The sequence below is a fragment of the Hippocampus bargibanti genome, linkage group LG08, assembly GCF_051943395.1.
Source record: "Hippocampus bargibanti isolate YZ-2025 linkage group LG08, ASM5194339v1, whole genome shotgun sequence".
Taxonomy (NCBI): domain Eukaryota; kingdom Metazoa; phylum Chordata; class Actinopteri; order Syngnathiformes; family Syngnathidae; genus Hippocampus; species Hippocampus bargibanti.
Window position 1 is genome coordinate 3,707,053 of NC_142741.1, and position 16,112 is coordinate 3,723,164.

General features: G+C 41.5%; 1 protein-coding gene across 15 annotated transcripts in view; it reads left to right on the forward strand.

Annotated features, from left to right (window-relative positions):
- Positions 1 to 15,881, forward strand: part of neb (nebulin) — a 113,249-nt gene extending 97,368 nt beyond the window's left edge. For 8 of the 15 annotated variants that reach the window (XM_089003409.1, XM_089003411.1, XM_089003407.1 and 5 more), the window contains 18 exons: positions 255 to 359; positions 433 to 537; positions 1,655 to 1,759; positions 2,497 to 2,589; positions 2,905 to 2,997; positions 3,681 to 3,773; positions 4,394 to 4,486; positions 5,130 to 5,222; positions 5,665 to 5,757; positions 7,255 to 7,347; positions 9,715 to 9,807; positions 11,135 to 11,227; positions 13,023 to 13,130; positions 14,293 to 14,479; positions 14,581 to 14,673; positions 14,800 to 14,961; positions 15,050 to 15,153; positions 15,217 to 15,881. In XM_089003409.1, coding sequence (XP_088859535.1) covers positions 255 to 359; positions 433 to 537; positions 1,655 to 1,759; positions 2,497 to 2,589; positions 2,905 to 2,997; positions 3,681 to 3,773; positions 4,394 to 4,486; positions 5,130 to 5,222; positions 5,665 to 5,757; positions 7,255 to 7,347; positions 9,715 to 9,807; positions 11,135 to 11,227; positions 13,023 to 13,130; positions 14,293 to 14,479; positions 14,581 to 14,673; positions 14,800 to 14,961; positions 15,050 to 15,153; positions 15,217 to 15,390 — 1,980 coding nt within the window. In that variant the 3' untranslated portion in view covers positions 15,391 to 15,881. The remainder of the gene's footprint in view (positions 1 to 254; positions 360 to 432; positions 538 to 1,654; positions 1,760 to 2,496; positions 2,590 to 2,904; positions 2,998 to 3,680; positions 3,774 to 4,393; positions 4,487 to 5,129; positions 5,223 to 5,664; positions 5,758 to 7,254; positions 7,348 to 9,714; positions 9,808 to 11,134; positions 11,228 to 13,022; positions 13,131 to 14,292; positions 14,480 to 14,580; positions 14,674 to 14,799; positions 14,962 to 15,049; positions 15,154 to 15,216) is intronic. The other 7 variants (XM_089003412.1, XM_089003416.1, XM_089003413.1 and 4 more) reach the window with 6 other exon arrangements.
- The last annotated feature ends 231 nt before the right edge of the window (positions 15,882 to 16,112 follow it).

Sequence of the window (16,112 nt, forward strand, 5' to 3'; positions counted from 1 at the left end):
ACTTAGGAATTAAGTGTATTTTTCTGATGAAAGAAGAAAATGTAAGGTTTCTAACGCTGTATTGAATGTTAATGTAGTTCTAAAACTCTATATTCTGAGGGTCCTGCAATTTCAGTGAAAATGACAAAAACCCTGGCACTCGAGTGGACACATTTCAGCACATTGTCTGGCAGTGAATGAGTTAATATTTTTGTCATTTTATAGAGTCCTTAAATCAAAAAGGGATGATAATCCAGATGTTTTCCCTCCATCAGGTCAAGTACAAGCACACAGCCGAGATGGACCGAGCCAGCTACACCACCGTCATCGACACTCCGGACATTATCCACGCTCAGCAGATGAAGAACATCGTCAGCCAGGTGGGTTGTCCGTCACTCGGCAGAATCCGCCGTCGGCTCGCCGTGTAAAACCTGAATGTGGTTTTCCTCACAGAAAAAGTACAAAGAAGAAGCGGAGAAGAGCATGTCTCAATATGTCCCTGTTCTGGATACCCCCGAGATGCAGAGAGTCCGTGAGAACCAGAAGAACTTCAGCACCGTAAGTGCAATGGTGGTTTGTAGTCATGGGTTCTCAAACTGAGGGACAGGGGGGACTTGGGGTCCTCTAACGTTTTGGTCACGGGTCTGCAAAATAGGTTGTATAAATTATGTGGAATATTCTTTAAGCATTCCTACATATCAAAGTCAAAGTCAGCTTTATTGTCAAATACAGTGAGACCTCAACTTACAAACACCTTAACTTACAAACTTTTCGTCTTACAAACGTCAAATTTTTGAAAATTAAACCTTATAATAAGCACTATTTTTATAATACACACCCACCACGGCGGAAGGACACGACCGAACAGCACCAGAGGTTAAGTTACCAACAGTCCTTATGGAAGGTGACTTTCCTTCCATAAGCCATCAACGACCATCAAAAAGGTAAATAAAACTTTATTGTACACCACATTTTATTTCTTTATTTACAGTCCTCATGTAATGCGCCTCTCATTCCAAACAGCAATTCCCTTTGACCTTCAACCTCCAACGCCATTCCATCAAGCCATAAATGACCATCAGAAATGTAAATAAAGTGACTTTATGATACAATGCAGTGTATTTCTTTCATTGCAATACAATAGCACATTTATTATACGTAGAATAAGGTATGTTGTGTGTAGTTTTAAGGCTTATTTAGTTGAAAAGTATATTTTATGGAAACCCGGGAACAGATTATTCCCATTTTAATGGTTTCCTATGGGATTTTTTTTTTTGAGATACACACTTTTCGCCTTACACACTCTGTCTGGGAACCAATTAAATTCGTAAGTTGAGGTCTCACCGTATGCTACTATGCATGACATACAGCACAGATGAAATTACTGTCCTCTCGGACCTTGCGTGCAAGGCACTTTAACAAACATAATAAACACGAAAATGCCAATATAGCATGAGGCTAATAAACAAACTTAAACCAATTATGCCTTGTCCCTACCTTAGCTTTGGGACAATCAACAAAAAAGACTTTTTGAGAACACAAGCCCTTTTTTTTCTCCTCATTTTTAGTCTGTGACTTGACCGTAAATCATTAATCTATATAAATACTTGTTATTTATATGAAATGTAAGGGTGCTATGTCTTCTTCTTTTAATTGTGTGTTTTTCTTCCCGTAGCTTCAGTACCAGACTGACCTAATACACGTGATAAAGGGCAAAGGGTCTGCTGTAATCACACCTGAAATTCTTCGCGTGAAAGAAAATACGAAGAATTTCAGCTTGGTATCTACTTCATGATATATTATATCAACACTGACTCTTAACACTTTTTTTTTTCTTCTTCCTTCATCATCTCTAACCAGAATCTGTCCATCTGTTTACGTTTATACAGGAAAGTCTCGTTATATCGATATCGGATATATCGATAGTCCCGGTTATATCGATACTATTTCTATGCACGCACGGAGAAAATTACATGCAAACAGGGTCGGATATATCGATAGTCCCGGTTATATCGATATTTTTTCGGACTGCCTTGAATATCGATATAACGAGACTTTACTGTATTTTTAAATTATTTATGTATTTAGTTTGGTGGGGGTTTTTTTTTTGTGTGTGTTTTGTCACCAATGATGACATTCACGTGTTAGCATTTCTACGCCTCTAACCCTTGGCTACCGTGTAGTGATGCTTTATATAAAGGGCTACCTCGACTTACAAGTTCAATTTGTTCCGTGACCATGCTTGTAAATCAAATTTTGTCAATTGAAAATTTTAATTTAGAATTTAAAGAAAGAGAGCTTAAAACATAATTCAGAATCTGTAAATCGAGGACCCTCAGCGTATTTATTTGTTTGTCCAAATATTTTTTCTCTATTCAAACACTCAACTGTGAGGTAAGTCCTCAGAAACAAATGGGTGGAGATGTCAACTTTTCTCCAGTATCCTGTTCCGAGCAAAAAAAAGAAAACGACATTTTTTGCTTCTTCTTTCGCTTCTGGTCCATCCCCAAAAACAAGATTCAGTACAAAGAGGATGTAGGAGGAGGAACGGCTTTGCCCGAAACCCCCGAGATGGAGAGAGTTAAACGAAACCAGAGGAACGTTAGCACGGTATTCCACCTCGAAGTCCTCCCTCCATTGTTTCCCTCAGAATATGACCTGACTACTCCCTTGACTTTCATTTTAATCCAGTACCCTTTCCGAAACGTGGCTTTTTTTCCCCCCCATTTGCCGTGTTTGTTCATTGGTTCCGGGGGTCTGACAATTTAACGATTAATCCAATCTAAAACTGGAATCATCAACTCCAAGAACAAATTGTCAACTACCTGTCTTGGATTGGTCGCACGTGTCGTGAGTGAATCCATTGGCATCTTTGCAAGATTTGACTTTGTACCTGTGTGATATTTCTTTGTTTGCAACGGGCAGATACAATACAAGGATTCTCTGAGTCAAGGTACGGCAATACCAGATCTACCTGAGGTGAAGCGGGTCCGAGAAACCCAGAAGAATATCAGCTCGGTAGAAGATCCCATGTATCCCTACTCTTTAACCACCCTACAATCCTCTCCCCTTCCCAACTCGGAAGTCCAGTACTTGACATAATCCATCTCAACTAAGACTCTTCTCTCACCACTCTCTTCTTGACCGGTGTTTGACTTTGTTTGAAACTGACTTTCCTCTAAATGATAACCCCTTCAAAAAAAAAAAATGGCTGCTTGAAATGTCCCTTTGACGTGAATGGCAAGTTCCCAATCTATCTTGTTGATATCGTCAACAGTTTGTGATGTTTTTGGAAACATACCCGTTCTTTCTTAGATGATTTACAATATTGAGTCAGTCAGTGGCATAATGTCTTTGGAGATTGGACTGTCCACCAAGCAAAAAAAAAAAGACAGACAAGTGGCCCAAATCCCAGGAATAGTTCATCTAAAGTCTTAAGTACTTTGGTTTGACCTTTTGCGTTGATATAAAGACGACAAGGCACACCTGTATTTGAGAGAGCCCTATCAGAGAAACCGCGTAACTTCGAGAACAGGTCCTTTAGTATTCATTAACAACTTCAGTCTTCTTTTCCTCGACTGGCTAGCTCAAAATATTTTGTGCTGATGTTGACACTAACCTCGCAAGTGAACGGGCGGGCATTTTTTTCATGAGGATTGTCCCTCAATTTGTACCTCTGTGACATTTTTCGCAATGGGCAGGTACAGTACAAGGATTCTCTGAGTCAAGGTACGGCTATACCAGATCTTCCTGAGGTGAAGCGGGTGCGAGAAACCCAGAAGAATATCAGCTCGGTAGAGGATCCCATGTCTTCCTATTCTTTACCCGCCATACAATCATCATTTCTTACCTTCCCAACTGGAAAGTCCAGTATTTGACATCTTCCATCCTAACTCTCTCCCCTTGACTAGTGTTTGACTTTGTTTGGAACTGACTTTCCTCCAAATGATAATCCCTTCAATGCTTCTTCAAATAATCCGCCTGGTTGAAATGTCCCGTTGACGCCGATGGCAAGTTCCCGACCTATCTTGTTGACATCCTCTGGTCAGTCAGAAGGTATCAACACTTTGTGAGGTTATAGCAACATACCAGGTCCCTTCCAAATAACTTCCGTGACCTGAATTCCACCCTAATTTATTCTAAAATCCAAAATACTTTAGTTTGATTCTCCTGCCAAGCTGTAATGCAAAAATAACAAGACAGGCCTGAATTTGAGAGATACAACATACTGAAAGTTTTTCGGGACCATGTCCTTTCACAAAAGTTAACACCTTTAGTTTTGCTTTCCCTGATTCGCTAGCTCTAAATTGTCTATGGTGGTTTTAACACTAATGTTGCGAATGAATGGGCGGGGATTGTTTTGTGTGGATTGTCTTTGAATTTGTACCTCTGTGACATTTTTCGCAATGGGCAGGTACAGTACAAAGATTCTCTGAGTCAAGGTACGGCTATACCAGATCTTCCCGAGGTGAAGCGCGCCCGAGAAACCCAGAAGAATATCAGCTCGGTAGAAGATTCCATCTACCCCTACTGTTTACCCACCCTACAATCATCATCACTACAATCCTCTTCCCTTCCCAACTCAGAAGTGCAGTACTTGACATCTGCCATTTTAACTAAGACTCTTCTCACATCATGCTCCTCTTGACCAGTGTTTGACTTTGTTTGGAACTGACTTTCCACTAAATGATAATCCCTTCTATGCTTCTTCAAATAATCCGCCTGGTTGAAATGTCCCGTTGGTGCCGATGGCAAGTTCCCGACCTATCTTGTTGATAAGCTGTGGTCATCCTGATGGTATCAACAGTTCGTCAGGTTATAGCAATATACCGGTACTAGGTCTTTCCCAGATGACTTCCAATGTTGAGTCAGTCAGCGGCATAATATCTTTGGCGATTGCACTGTATACCAAGTAAAAAGACAGACAAGTGACCCGAATCCCATCATTATTTCTTCCAAAGTGCTTTAGTTTGGTGTCCTTTCACAAAAGCCTTCAGTCTTGCTTTCCTCAATTCACAAGCTCTAAATGACCTGTGCTGGTGTTGACACTAACTTTACGAGTGAATGGGCGGGAATTGTTTTGTCTGGGTTGTCATTGACTTTGTACCGGTGTGACGTTCTTTTTTTTTTGTTGTTGTTGCAACGGGCAGATACAGTACAAGGATTCTTTGAGTCAAGGTACGGCAATACCAGATCTACCTGAGGTGAAGCGGGTCCGAGAAACCCAGAAGAATATCAGCTCGGTAGAAGATCCCATCTACCCCTACTCTTTACCCACCCTGCAACCATCATCCCTACAATCCTCTCCCCTTCCCAACTCAGAAGTCCAGTATTTGACATCTGCCATCTTAGCTCTTCTCTCATCACTCTCTTCTTGACCGGTGTTTGACTTTGTTTGGAACTGACTTCCCTGTGAACGATAATCCCTCTAATTCTATCCTTCTTCAAATAAACCACCCGCTTGAAATGTCCCGTTGACGCCTATGGCAAGTTCCTGATCTATCTTGTTGATATCTTCTGGTCAGTTGGAAGGTATTGCTAACAACGTCGATTTGCTAGCTTTAATTTGCTTGTGCTGTATTGATACTAACTTTCCGAGTGAAAGCACGGCCATTTTTTTTTACCAGGTTTGTCTTTGTACCTGTGTGACATTTATTTATGTATTTATTTTTTTGCAATGGGCAGATACAGTACAAGGATTCTCTCTGTCAAGCCACAGCCATACCAGACCTCCCCGAGGTGAAGCGGGTCAAAGAAACCCAGAAGCATATCAGCTCGGTAGAAGACCTCTCTCCTTATTTCCCTCCGTCGTCTTGCCATCTTACAGTCATCAGCTTCCCCCCAGCAGCAATCCTCTGACCTCCCCCAAATCCCTTTTGCCAACTTTGAAGGGCAAGGCTTTACATTCTTCCATCCTAACTAACATTCTTTATGTCATCATGCTCTCCCCTTGACTGCTGTTGGGTGTGCTTTGACATAGTTTTTTTTTTTCTCCAAATGATAACCCCTTCTTCCATATTTCCCTCAAATAATCCACCTGCATGAAGTTTTTCAGAAAGTTCCCGACCGATACTGTCGATAAAATTGGCTGGTCATCATAGATATGGTCGCATTCAAACACAGGTCTGTCCATACCATTGACCATCTTTGAATATGCCCCACAAACAGTCTCCCTAAGACTTTTTCCAATTATCCTGTTCTGACCAAAGTATCTACTCAATTTCATCGTAATCTATGAAACTGATTTATATCTTCATTTATTTTTGGACATGGATTTTTGAACAATCTATCTAGCCTGGAATTCATCCAAAAAATGGCTGCTTCAAACCCATACGGTCCAATTCATATTCAGTGTTTGGTCACATCGACTCAGTAGTTTCATGTCAATCTATTGAAAAAAACAAAATAGGAGTCCTGGAATTCACTGAGTCTTTTTTTTTTTTGATCGACATACCCACCCAGTCTTGTTGATCTGTTTCGTTATTTTTTGTGGGCCAATTTTTGTCTTTCTAAATTGCTAGAGCCCAGATTGATTCATGTACATCACAGGTGTCAAAGTCAAGGCCCGCGGGCCAAATCCGGCCCGCCACATTGTATTTTTCGGCCCGCGAAAGCAAATCAAACTTGTTAAATTCCATGATGATTGCTAAAATCTGAGCCAAAAATTCATATTTTTGGATGTCAAACACAATAAAAGTCATTATACTTGACTTCAGATTTTAAAACGAGTTGTTCATTAATTTGCTGTGTGCTCTATATGTAATATTTGAAGGGATTTAAACATTCTAATGGCTTCCCCAAATTCATAACGGCCCTTGAGAAGAAACCATAACTACAATGTGGCCCGCGGCAAAAAAAATTACTTTGACACCCCTGATGTACATGATCCCTAAATTCCTTTTATGCCTTTGTCTTAGCATTGCTAATATTAACCGAAAAACCCTTACAAAACAATGGTAGCTGACCAATCCATCCATGTTTGTCCCCCGCCCAAAAAAACAGTATCGGTCGGATTCTTACCCTTCTAAACTACAGTAAAGTCTCGTTATATCGATATTCAAGGGAGTCCGAAAAAATATCGATATAACCAGGACTATCGATATATCCAACCCTGTTTGCATGTAATTTTCTCCGTGCGTGCATAGAAATAGTATCGATATAACCGGGACTATCGATATATCCGATATCGATATAACGAGACTTTACTGTACTTTTGAGTGTCACCAACCTTTTTTGACTTGTATTTATTTTTTATTTTTTTGTCTGGCTCCAAAGCTCCAATATAAGGAAGATGTGGGACGAGGCATATCTGTGTCGGCGACGCCAGAGATGGAACGCGTTAGACGCAATCAGCTAAATATTAGCACGGTATTCCGAAATGAATGAACCGTCAACCTCTCACTCCCTCATTTCACTCTGCTTGAAAAAAAAAATACAATAACATAGCGCTCTCTGACATTATAACTCCAGTGGGCTAACACGCTTCTACGTTTCACAGGATGTAAACAAACAAAAAAAAGCTTCATGTTCCCTTTTTGATATTTGATGTTGTGGTTTGTATGTTATTCTTACTGTGTGTTGTCTGATGCTTGGTCTTTAGCTTCTTGGGGCAGTACAGAGACTTTTTTTGGAGCACCGTACAGGCAAACTGGACAGTTTTTTTTCAACTTTTGAACAGCCCCTGGTATTAGCTCCAAATTGGTGCATTAAAGGACAACCGACACTTCCGGGCAAGTTGCGTCCATAATTTGTAAAATTAATTCAAATGACTTCTACTGAGCGCATTTTACAAAGATTCCACCGCTTATAGCTATATTTGACGTTTTAAGACTTGCGCTGAATATTCAGGAAGTCTTGTTTTTGAGTTGGTGACGAGTCCGTACGTGACGTCACTGAAGGAACGCCCCTGACCGACAAAGCGACAGACAATGTATTTTGGGCACTTTTTTTTCGTCTGAAAACACCGTGTTGATGGCAAAATTAAAAGGAAAACTACATAAATGACGCGGTGGTGAATCGTTGTGTGTCGCACCAAGACTACTATTTGATACTAGTTGACACAAATTCCCAGCAGACAAATCATCCCATTTCCAACGGAGCTTGTGCGCCATCTTGTGTATTTTCTGGGACGCGACATTGCAGTCCAGACGCCTCAAAATGACACGGAAGGACTTATTTAATCGATTGCAAACATTTATGCTTTGCTCTTCAGAACTATTTGAATCATATTCATAACTGGATGAGGAACAAGAAAGCATCTCCGAATCTGAAGCCATTGTTTTGATTCTAGAGCAAGGCAAGACGTCCTGGCGTGACGTCACGAACAAGGGGGCGGGACCTTCTGAAACTTGCCATTTCCTGTTTCATTTTGAAGTAGTTTTTGGACACTTCAAGTCATTTTTATAGTTGTTTTGCATTTGACTAAAAATATCAGTCTGCGTGTTTTGGGTATTTTAGATGCTCCAAAACGTTTTTCTGATGTCAGTTAGGAAACAAAAAAATGGTGTCGGTTGTCCTTTAAATCAAGATAGCCAACATCCTCTTCAGCATTTGAGAATTGTGTTTTTTTGTGGGTCCTGTTATCCCGCTAATTTCGTGTTGAGTGGTGAAAATGTTATCAAGGGCTTTTTTTTCTCCCTAACCTGCTAACAAAGTTTAAGCTTCGGAAATTGCTCAAAATAGCTGCTTTGATCCAAACTTGGGGCCATGTCCCATTTCGATTTTGACCAGATGCTTTTAAAGCTGCTGAGTTTCACTTGTCGGGCCTTGAGACTTTTTCGGTTGTCCTGTCATGAGAGATAATGCAACACATTTGATGTTAAGTGAAGAAACTGAGTTTAGGGGCTGATTTAGTTATTTATTTCAGGGGGCAGTCCCCCCCCAAAAAAAAAGGTTAATACAGGGATACCTTGGCTTACGAACTTAATTGGTTCCCAGACAGAGTGTGTAAGGTGAAAAGTGTGTATCCCAAAAATTAATTTCCAATAGGAAACCATTCAAATGAGAATAATCCGTTCCCAAGTCCCCATAAAACATAATTTTCTACTATATAAGTCTTAAAGCTACACAAAATATACCTTATTTTATGTATAATAAATGTGCTACGGTATTATAATGAAAGAAATAAACTGTATTATATAATAAAGTCGTTTTATTGACCTTTGTGATGGCCGTTGATGGCTTGATGGAATGGAGTGGCCTGTTTCATCAGCATTAAACACTTGATGAGGAACGTAGCCTTCTTCTTTCACCATCTTGAGGAATGATCCCTTGTAGGTGCTGCGATAATTTTACCTAGTTCCTCATCAATTGTGTTCTGTTTAGGTGGGTTGATAGCTTTTTGCATCAAGTGTACAGATGGCTTGTGCGGGTTGTTTGTGGAGCCTTATTGATGGGATATTTTAACCTTGCAGTCTACACTCTACCGTTGAACTATCAAGGTTGAAACACTCTCTCTGTCGTCTGCCTGTCTCTTTAATGTTTAAACCCCCCACCCTCACTGCTGCGTTCTTGACCAATCACATGGCTTTATCCGAAAAGTTCATATGCCAAGGTAAATTTGTCATAAATTTAACACTCGTAAACCGAAAAGTTCGTAAGCCAAGGGGTTGGTAAACCGAGGTATCGCTGTATCCCGTTGCGCTCTTTTGCTGCTAAGCTCCATTTTCTTTTTCACATTTAGTTTTGGTGTGTGTCTTGACTGACTCTTGCTCTCCACCCCCCCCTATGGCTTAGATCAAATACAGGGATTCCCTGGATCGCGCCACGGTCATCCCTGACCTGCCGGAAGTGAAGCGGGTCAAACAGACCCAGAGGCACATCAGCTCGGTAGTGGAACGCCCTTCTCAAATTGCGTCATGTGTTCCTAACAAACACGGACGATGTCGCCAGTGAGCAGAAGCGACCATCAACTTCATCTAATCTCGTTCTTGCTTCATCCCGGGCGCGCACTTCCTTCTCTCCATTTTCATCTCTTGAACCTTAATGCAGATTTCCATCCCATCCTAAATTACCAACCTGCCTTTTAACCCGCCCCCCAGATCAATATCACCCACCTCCATCGCCACATGTCAAGTTTGAAGTAATTTTCTCATGTTTGACTTTTGAGTCCTGAATAACTCCATAGCAGGGGTGAGCAAAGAACCAAATTAGCATTTTTGCGATAAACTGGAAAAAAAAATGCAATTCCGTACTTAGCGTAGTAGCATTTAAAGGACAACCGACACCATTTTTTTTTGTTTCCCAACTGACATCAGAAAAACGTTTTATAGCATCTAAAATACCCAAAACACACAGGCTGATATTTTTAGTCAAACGCAAAACACCAATAAAAATGACTTAAAGTTGACCAAAACTGCCACTAATAAGCTCAAAAGTGGAGAGATTCAGAAAGTCCCGCCCCCATTTCGTGACATCACGTCAGGAAACTCTTTCACAAACTGCCTTGCTCCAGAATCAAAACAATGGCTTCAGATTCGGAAAAAAAGATCCTTTCTTGTTACTCATCCAGTTATGAATATGATTCAAATAGTTCTGAAGAGGAAAGCACAAGTGTTTGTGATCGATTAAAGAAGTCCTACCAGCGAGCCGCCAGGACTCCAATGTAGCGTCCCAGAAAATGTACAAGATGGCGCATAAGCTCCGTTGGAAATGGGCTGATTTGTCTGCTGGGAATTTGTGTCAACTAGTATCAAATAGTAGTCTTGGTGCAACACACAACGATTCACCATCGCGTTATTTATGTGTTTTTCTTTCTAATTTCGCCATCAACACGGTGTTTTCAGATGAAAAAAAGTACCCAAAATGCATTGTGTCTCGCTTTCTCAGTCAGGGGCGTTCCTTCAGTGACGTAGGGTGAGGACTCGTCACTAACTCAAAAACAAGACTTCCGGAATATTCAGCGCGAGTCTTAAAACGTAAAATATAGCTATATGCGGTGGAATCTTTGTAAAATACGCTCACTAGACTTCATGTGAAGTGATTTTACAAATTATGGACGCAACTTGTCCGGAGGTGTCGGTTGTCCTTTAATTCAATGCTACGTAGCTCCTTTGCCCACTCTTGTACCATGGGACTAATTTATCAAGCTGATTGTTTATTTTTATTTTTTCCGCTGCTACCCAATGTCTTACCACCCCCTTCTGCCCCATTTCAGGTGTTATATAAGGACAGCGCGGCCAAGGGAACCCCCGTGGTGTTCACTCCAGAGATGGAGCGAGTCAAAAGGAACCAAGAGAACATTAGCTCGGTATCTTGAATGGCACAGCAAGAATGACAGTCTTCTTCTTTTTTTAATTCTTCCCCCCCCCCCCCCCCCCAAATCCCCCTTTTATGCAACTTTAACCCCTTTGTCAAATATACATGTCATATTAATCAAATCCAGTGTGCAGGATTTGGTGATCTAATTCCTAAATTGGCTAGCTATTTGCTATCTTGCTAGCTACCTAAATAGCTATTTGCTATCTATCTATCTAGCTACCTAGCTAGCTATCTATTTGCTATCTGTTTAGCTGGCTATATATTAGCTATCTGGTTATCTATTAGCTATCTATCTGGCTAGCTATCGAGCTGGCTAGCTATTAGCTATATATTAGCTAGTTAGATAGAAAAACCTTTTATAGCATCTAAAATAGCCAAAACACGCAGGATGATATTTTTAGTGAAATGCAAAACACCAATAAAAATGAGTTAAAGTGTCCCAAAACTACTTCAAAATGCCCTCGGAGATGGCGAATTTCAGAAGGTCACGCCAGGACGTCTTGCCTTGCTCTAGAATCAAAACAATGGCTTCAGATTCGGAGAAGATGCTTTCTTGTTACTCATCCAGTTATGAATATGATTCAAATAGTTCTGAAGAGGAAAGCATAAACGTTTGCAATCGATTAAAGAAGTCCTTCTGTATGAATTCGAGCTGTCAGGACGCCAATGTAGCGTCCCAGAAAATGCACAAGATGGCGCCCAAGCTCCCTTGGAAATGGGCTGATTTGTCTGCTGGGAATTTGTGTCAACTTGTATCAAATAGTAGTCTTGGTGCAACACACAACGATTCACCATCACGTTATTTGTGTTTTCCTTCTAATTTCAACATCAACACGAAGTTTTCAGACCAAACAAAGTACCCAAAATGCATTGTGTGTCGCTTTCTCGGTCAGGGGCGTTCCTGGCGTGACGTCATGTCAGGAATCGTCACCAACTCGAAAACTAGACTTCCTGAATATTCAGCGTGAGTCTTAAAACGTAAAATATACCGATGTGCGGTGGAATCTTTGTAAAATACGCTCAGTAGAAGTCATTTCAAGTGATTTTACAAATTATGGACACAACTTGTCCGGAGGTGTCGGTTGTCCTTTAAGGCTTAGAAAATTAGAAAGTAGAAAATTATGTTTAACTGGGACCTGGGAATGGATTATTCTCATTTTAATGGTTTCCTATGTGAAATAAATTTTTGGGATACACACTTTTCGCCTTACACGCCATCCGGTGCCGTCTGTTGTCCTTGAAGAACAGATCCTCAACCACTAGATCCCACTGAATCCTTCACATTGGTTCTTGGTATTACAGTAAAGTCTCGTTATATCGATATCGGTTATATCGATAGTACTGCTTATTACGATACTATTTCTATGAACGCAAGGAGAAAATTTACATGCCGCAGGATCGGATATATCGATAGTCCGGTTATATCGATATTTTTTCCGACTCCCGAGAATATCGATATAACGAGACTTTACTGTACTTCCCTACCCCTAAACCGTTTTAAACCCACAGTATTTGTGTACTTCCACAGCACTAACCTCTTGTCATCCAGTACCTCGTCTTCTTGTCCCCTCTCATCCCACATTCCATTCAGCAGCCGAAAGGGGATTTGTAATCCTCTTTTCAATATGCTAATTCATTCATCTTGTACCCCAGTAACATCTCAGGTCACTCTTGTCAGTCCGTGTGTCCCGTCGTCACCAACTGCGCTAATAGCTATGGGGGGAAAAAATGGGATTTAAAATAATAAATAACACGTCACCCGTGTGTGCCTGCTTTCTCGCCAGGTACTGTATTCCGACAGCTTCCGCAAGCAGGTCCAGGGCAAAGCCGCCTTCGTTCTGGACACTCCGGAGATGAGACGTGTCAGGGAGACTCAACGCAACATATCTGGAGTAAGCCATATTATTATTATTTTTGCCAGATATAAGGTGTGAGAAACAATGAAAAGGTTTCTTCAGCCGTCATCTAAAGGTGTCGGACGTATCGCTTCTTATCCAAGAAACTTCGTCAGCAAACTAAAATCTTACTGGTAGTTTAGGCCCTATATATACAGTAAAGTCTCGTTATATCGATATTCAAGGGAGTCCGAAAAAATATCGATATAACCGGGACTATCGATATATCCGACCCTGTTTGCATGTAATTTTCTCCGTGCGTGCATAGAAATGGTATCGATATAACCGGGACTATCGATATATCCGATATCGATATAACGAGACTTTACTGTATATATATATATATATATATATATATATATATATATATATATATATATATATATATCCCTATCCAGACATGGCGGTATTTGCTATGATATCCCTGCTCTCAGGTTGGGGGGAGCAGAGGACTATCCCTGCAGCTGCTCCACTGATAGTTCCTATCGTTCTGACTAACGACTGGCCTGATTGCCCCACTTTCACCTCAGGTGAGAGAAAGTCACTTGTAAAGCTTCGCGCTATTTCCGGTGAGTCTCCACTAAATTCCGAGCGAGTTGTAGGTCATGTCAACTCTCAAGAATACAAAGTCAAAGCCAAGTGAAGTCGCAACATTAGAACTTAAAGGACAACCGACGTCTCCAGACAAGTTGTGTTCATAATTTGTAAAATGGCTTCAAATGCCTTCTACTGAGCGTATTTTAATAAGATTCCAACGCATATAGCTATATTTTACGTTTTAAGACTCGCGCTGGATACTCCGGAAGTCTTGTTTTTGTGTTGGTGACCAGTCCTCACCCTACGTCACTGAAGGAACACCCCTGACCGAATAAAGGACACATTGTAGCAGTCCGTCCATCACGTCAATGCATTTTGCTGTACTTGTTTGGTCTGAAAACTTCGCGTTGCACCAAAAAGAGGCAGTAGAGGGCGACAAAGCTCCGTGTAAGGAATTAATTAGCCTGTGGAAACGGGCCGATTAATTTGACTATATATCATACAACGTGTTTTTGGTATTTTAGATGCTATAAAACGTTTTTGTGATGTCAGTTAGGAAACAAAAAAGTGATGTTGGTTGTCCTCTAAACCCGAATGGAGTCAAGTCATGGTGGTGTTCTAGGTGCGCTACCATGAGGACTTTGAGAAGACCAAAGGCTGCTTCACGCCCACCACCACCGACTTGATCACGGAGCGTGTGAAGAAGAACACCCAGGACTTTAGCGACATCAGCTACCGTGGCATCCAGAGGCGCGTTGTCGAGATGGAAAGGAAGCGTGCCGTTGATCAGGACCAGGAGACGATTACTGGTACGGTATCAAACCAAGACTCCCAGACCCGGTTTTCCGTACAGTAACACCATATCTGAAATGGTCCGAATCCTTAATTTGATGTCCTTCCGCGACCTTAGGACTGCGAGTATGGCGTACCAACCCCGGATCGGTATTTGACTACGACCCGGCGGAGGACAATATCCAGTCCAGGAGTCTGCACCTGATGTCGGGTAAATTTTGGATTGGCTACCTGGTGAACACGTACAGAATCTATAGGCCTTTTGTTTTGAGTGGATCCGGAACAAAATTCATCAGATGTCAATAAAACTGTGAGGGTTCCTTGTGTTTCGTCCTAGTCCAAGCCCAGCGTCGCAGCAAGGAGCACTCCCGATCCACGAGTGCCCTGAGTGGCATGGCTGACGAGAAATCTGAGTTCTCCCAGGACCCCGACCACCAACTGTCCCTCTACAGCAACGGCTATGTTACCACCTCCGGAGGATTTGTCACTTCCTCTATGGGTGAAGTTTAAATGAATGACCGAGACCCTGTTTGAGGGTTGACTCGGAAACGTGACCACCACCACCACCCCATGCCGTTTCCTCACAGGTTACCAGCATGCCAAGACAGTGGAGCTACAGCAAAGGTCCTCCTCCGTGGCTACGCAGCAGACTACCGTCTCCTCCATCCCCTCACACCCTTCCACCACCGGGGTACGCAACATGTCCATTCTTATGACCTCAAATACGGTCCTAATACTTTCACCCTGGTGACAGAAAACGGTGCGCGCCATGTATGACTACCTGGCGGCCGACAGCGACGAGGTTTCTTTCAAGGACGGCGACGTCATCGTCAACGTGCAGTCCATCGACGAGGGCTGGATGTACGGAACCGTGCAGCGCACCGGCAAGACCGGCATGCTGCCCGCCAATTATGTGGAGGCGGTTTAAATGGCAAAAAAAAAAAAGCATCGGGGAAAAATGTGTGTTAAATCTTTGTGGTGTTTGTCGCCCGTTTGTTAGTTTGTATCACCTGTCAAGCCCCAAAATCTGATCAGACTCTTTTCAAGATGACTTTGCGCTACTCTCCGACACAACCTGACCCATCAATCAAAACGATTATATTTATATAAAATATAGTGTTGTTGTATGGAGTGAGTGAAACAATCGGCTAAAACTACAATACTTACTATATGGCTAATAGTCCAATGATGTATACCCTCCACGACCTAAACAGTCTTGAGATGTACGAGAAAAAAAAATTATCATCATTCTTTCCCCTCCTTTAACTGAAATCTGACCGCTAACTTGCCCACTAACTAGTACACGAGTAGTATTAGAAGAACACTGCGAGTACAAGTACTAGTCCAGTGTGTGTTGTGGTTTTTGATGGCAAAGTCTAACACTTAGCCGGTAGCGAATAAAGCCAAGTTCATGCAGTGCTCGGCCTGTCTTGTTGTCTTTTCATTTTAGGAGATTCGGTTTAAAAAATAAGAAATAAGTGCTCAATTCGGATAATTATGTCACTTTTTTTCTAGACAAAATGCAATTTATCTTAAATTAATAATAACCCTTTACAGGATTTTAAACTCCAGAAATGGTTGAACTTCCCATGCAAAGGGTAAGTCAAAATACTGTATTTATAATTCGTCTTGCTATATATGTCCACTCAT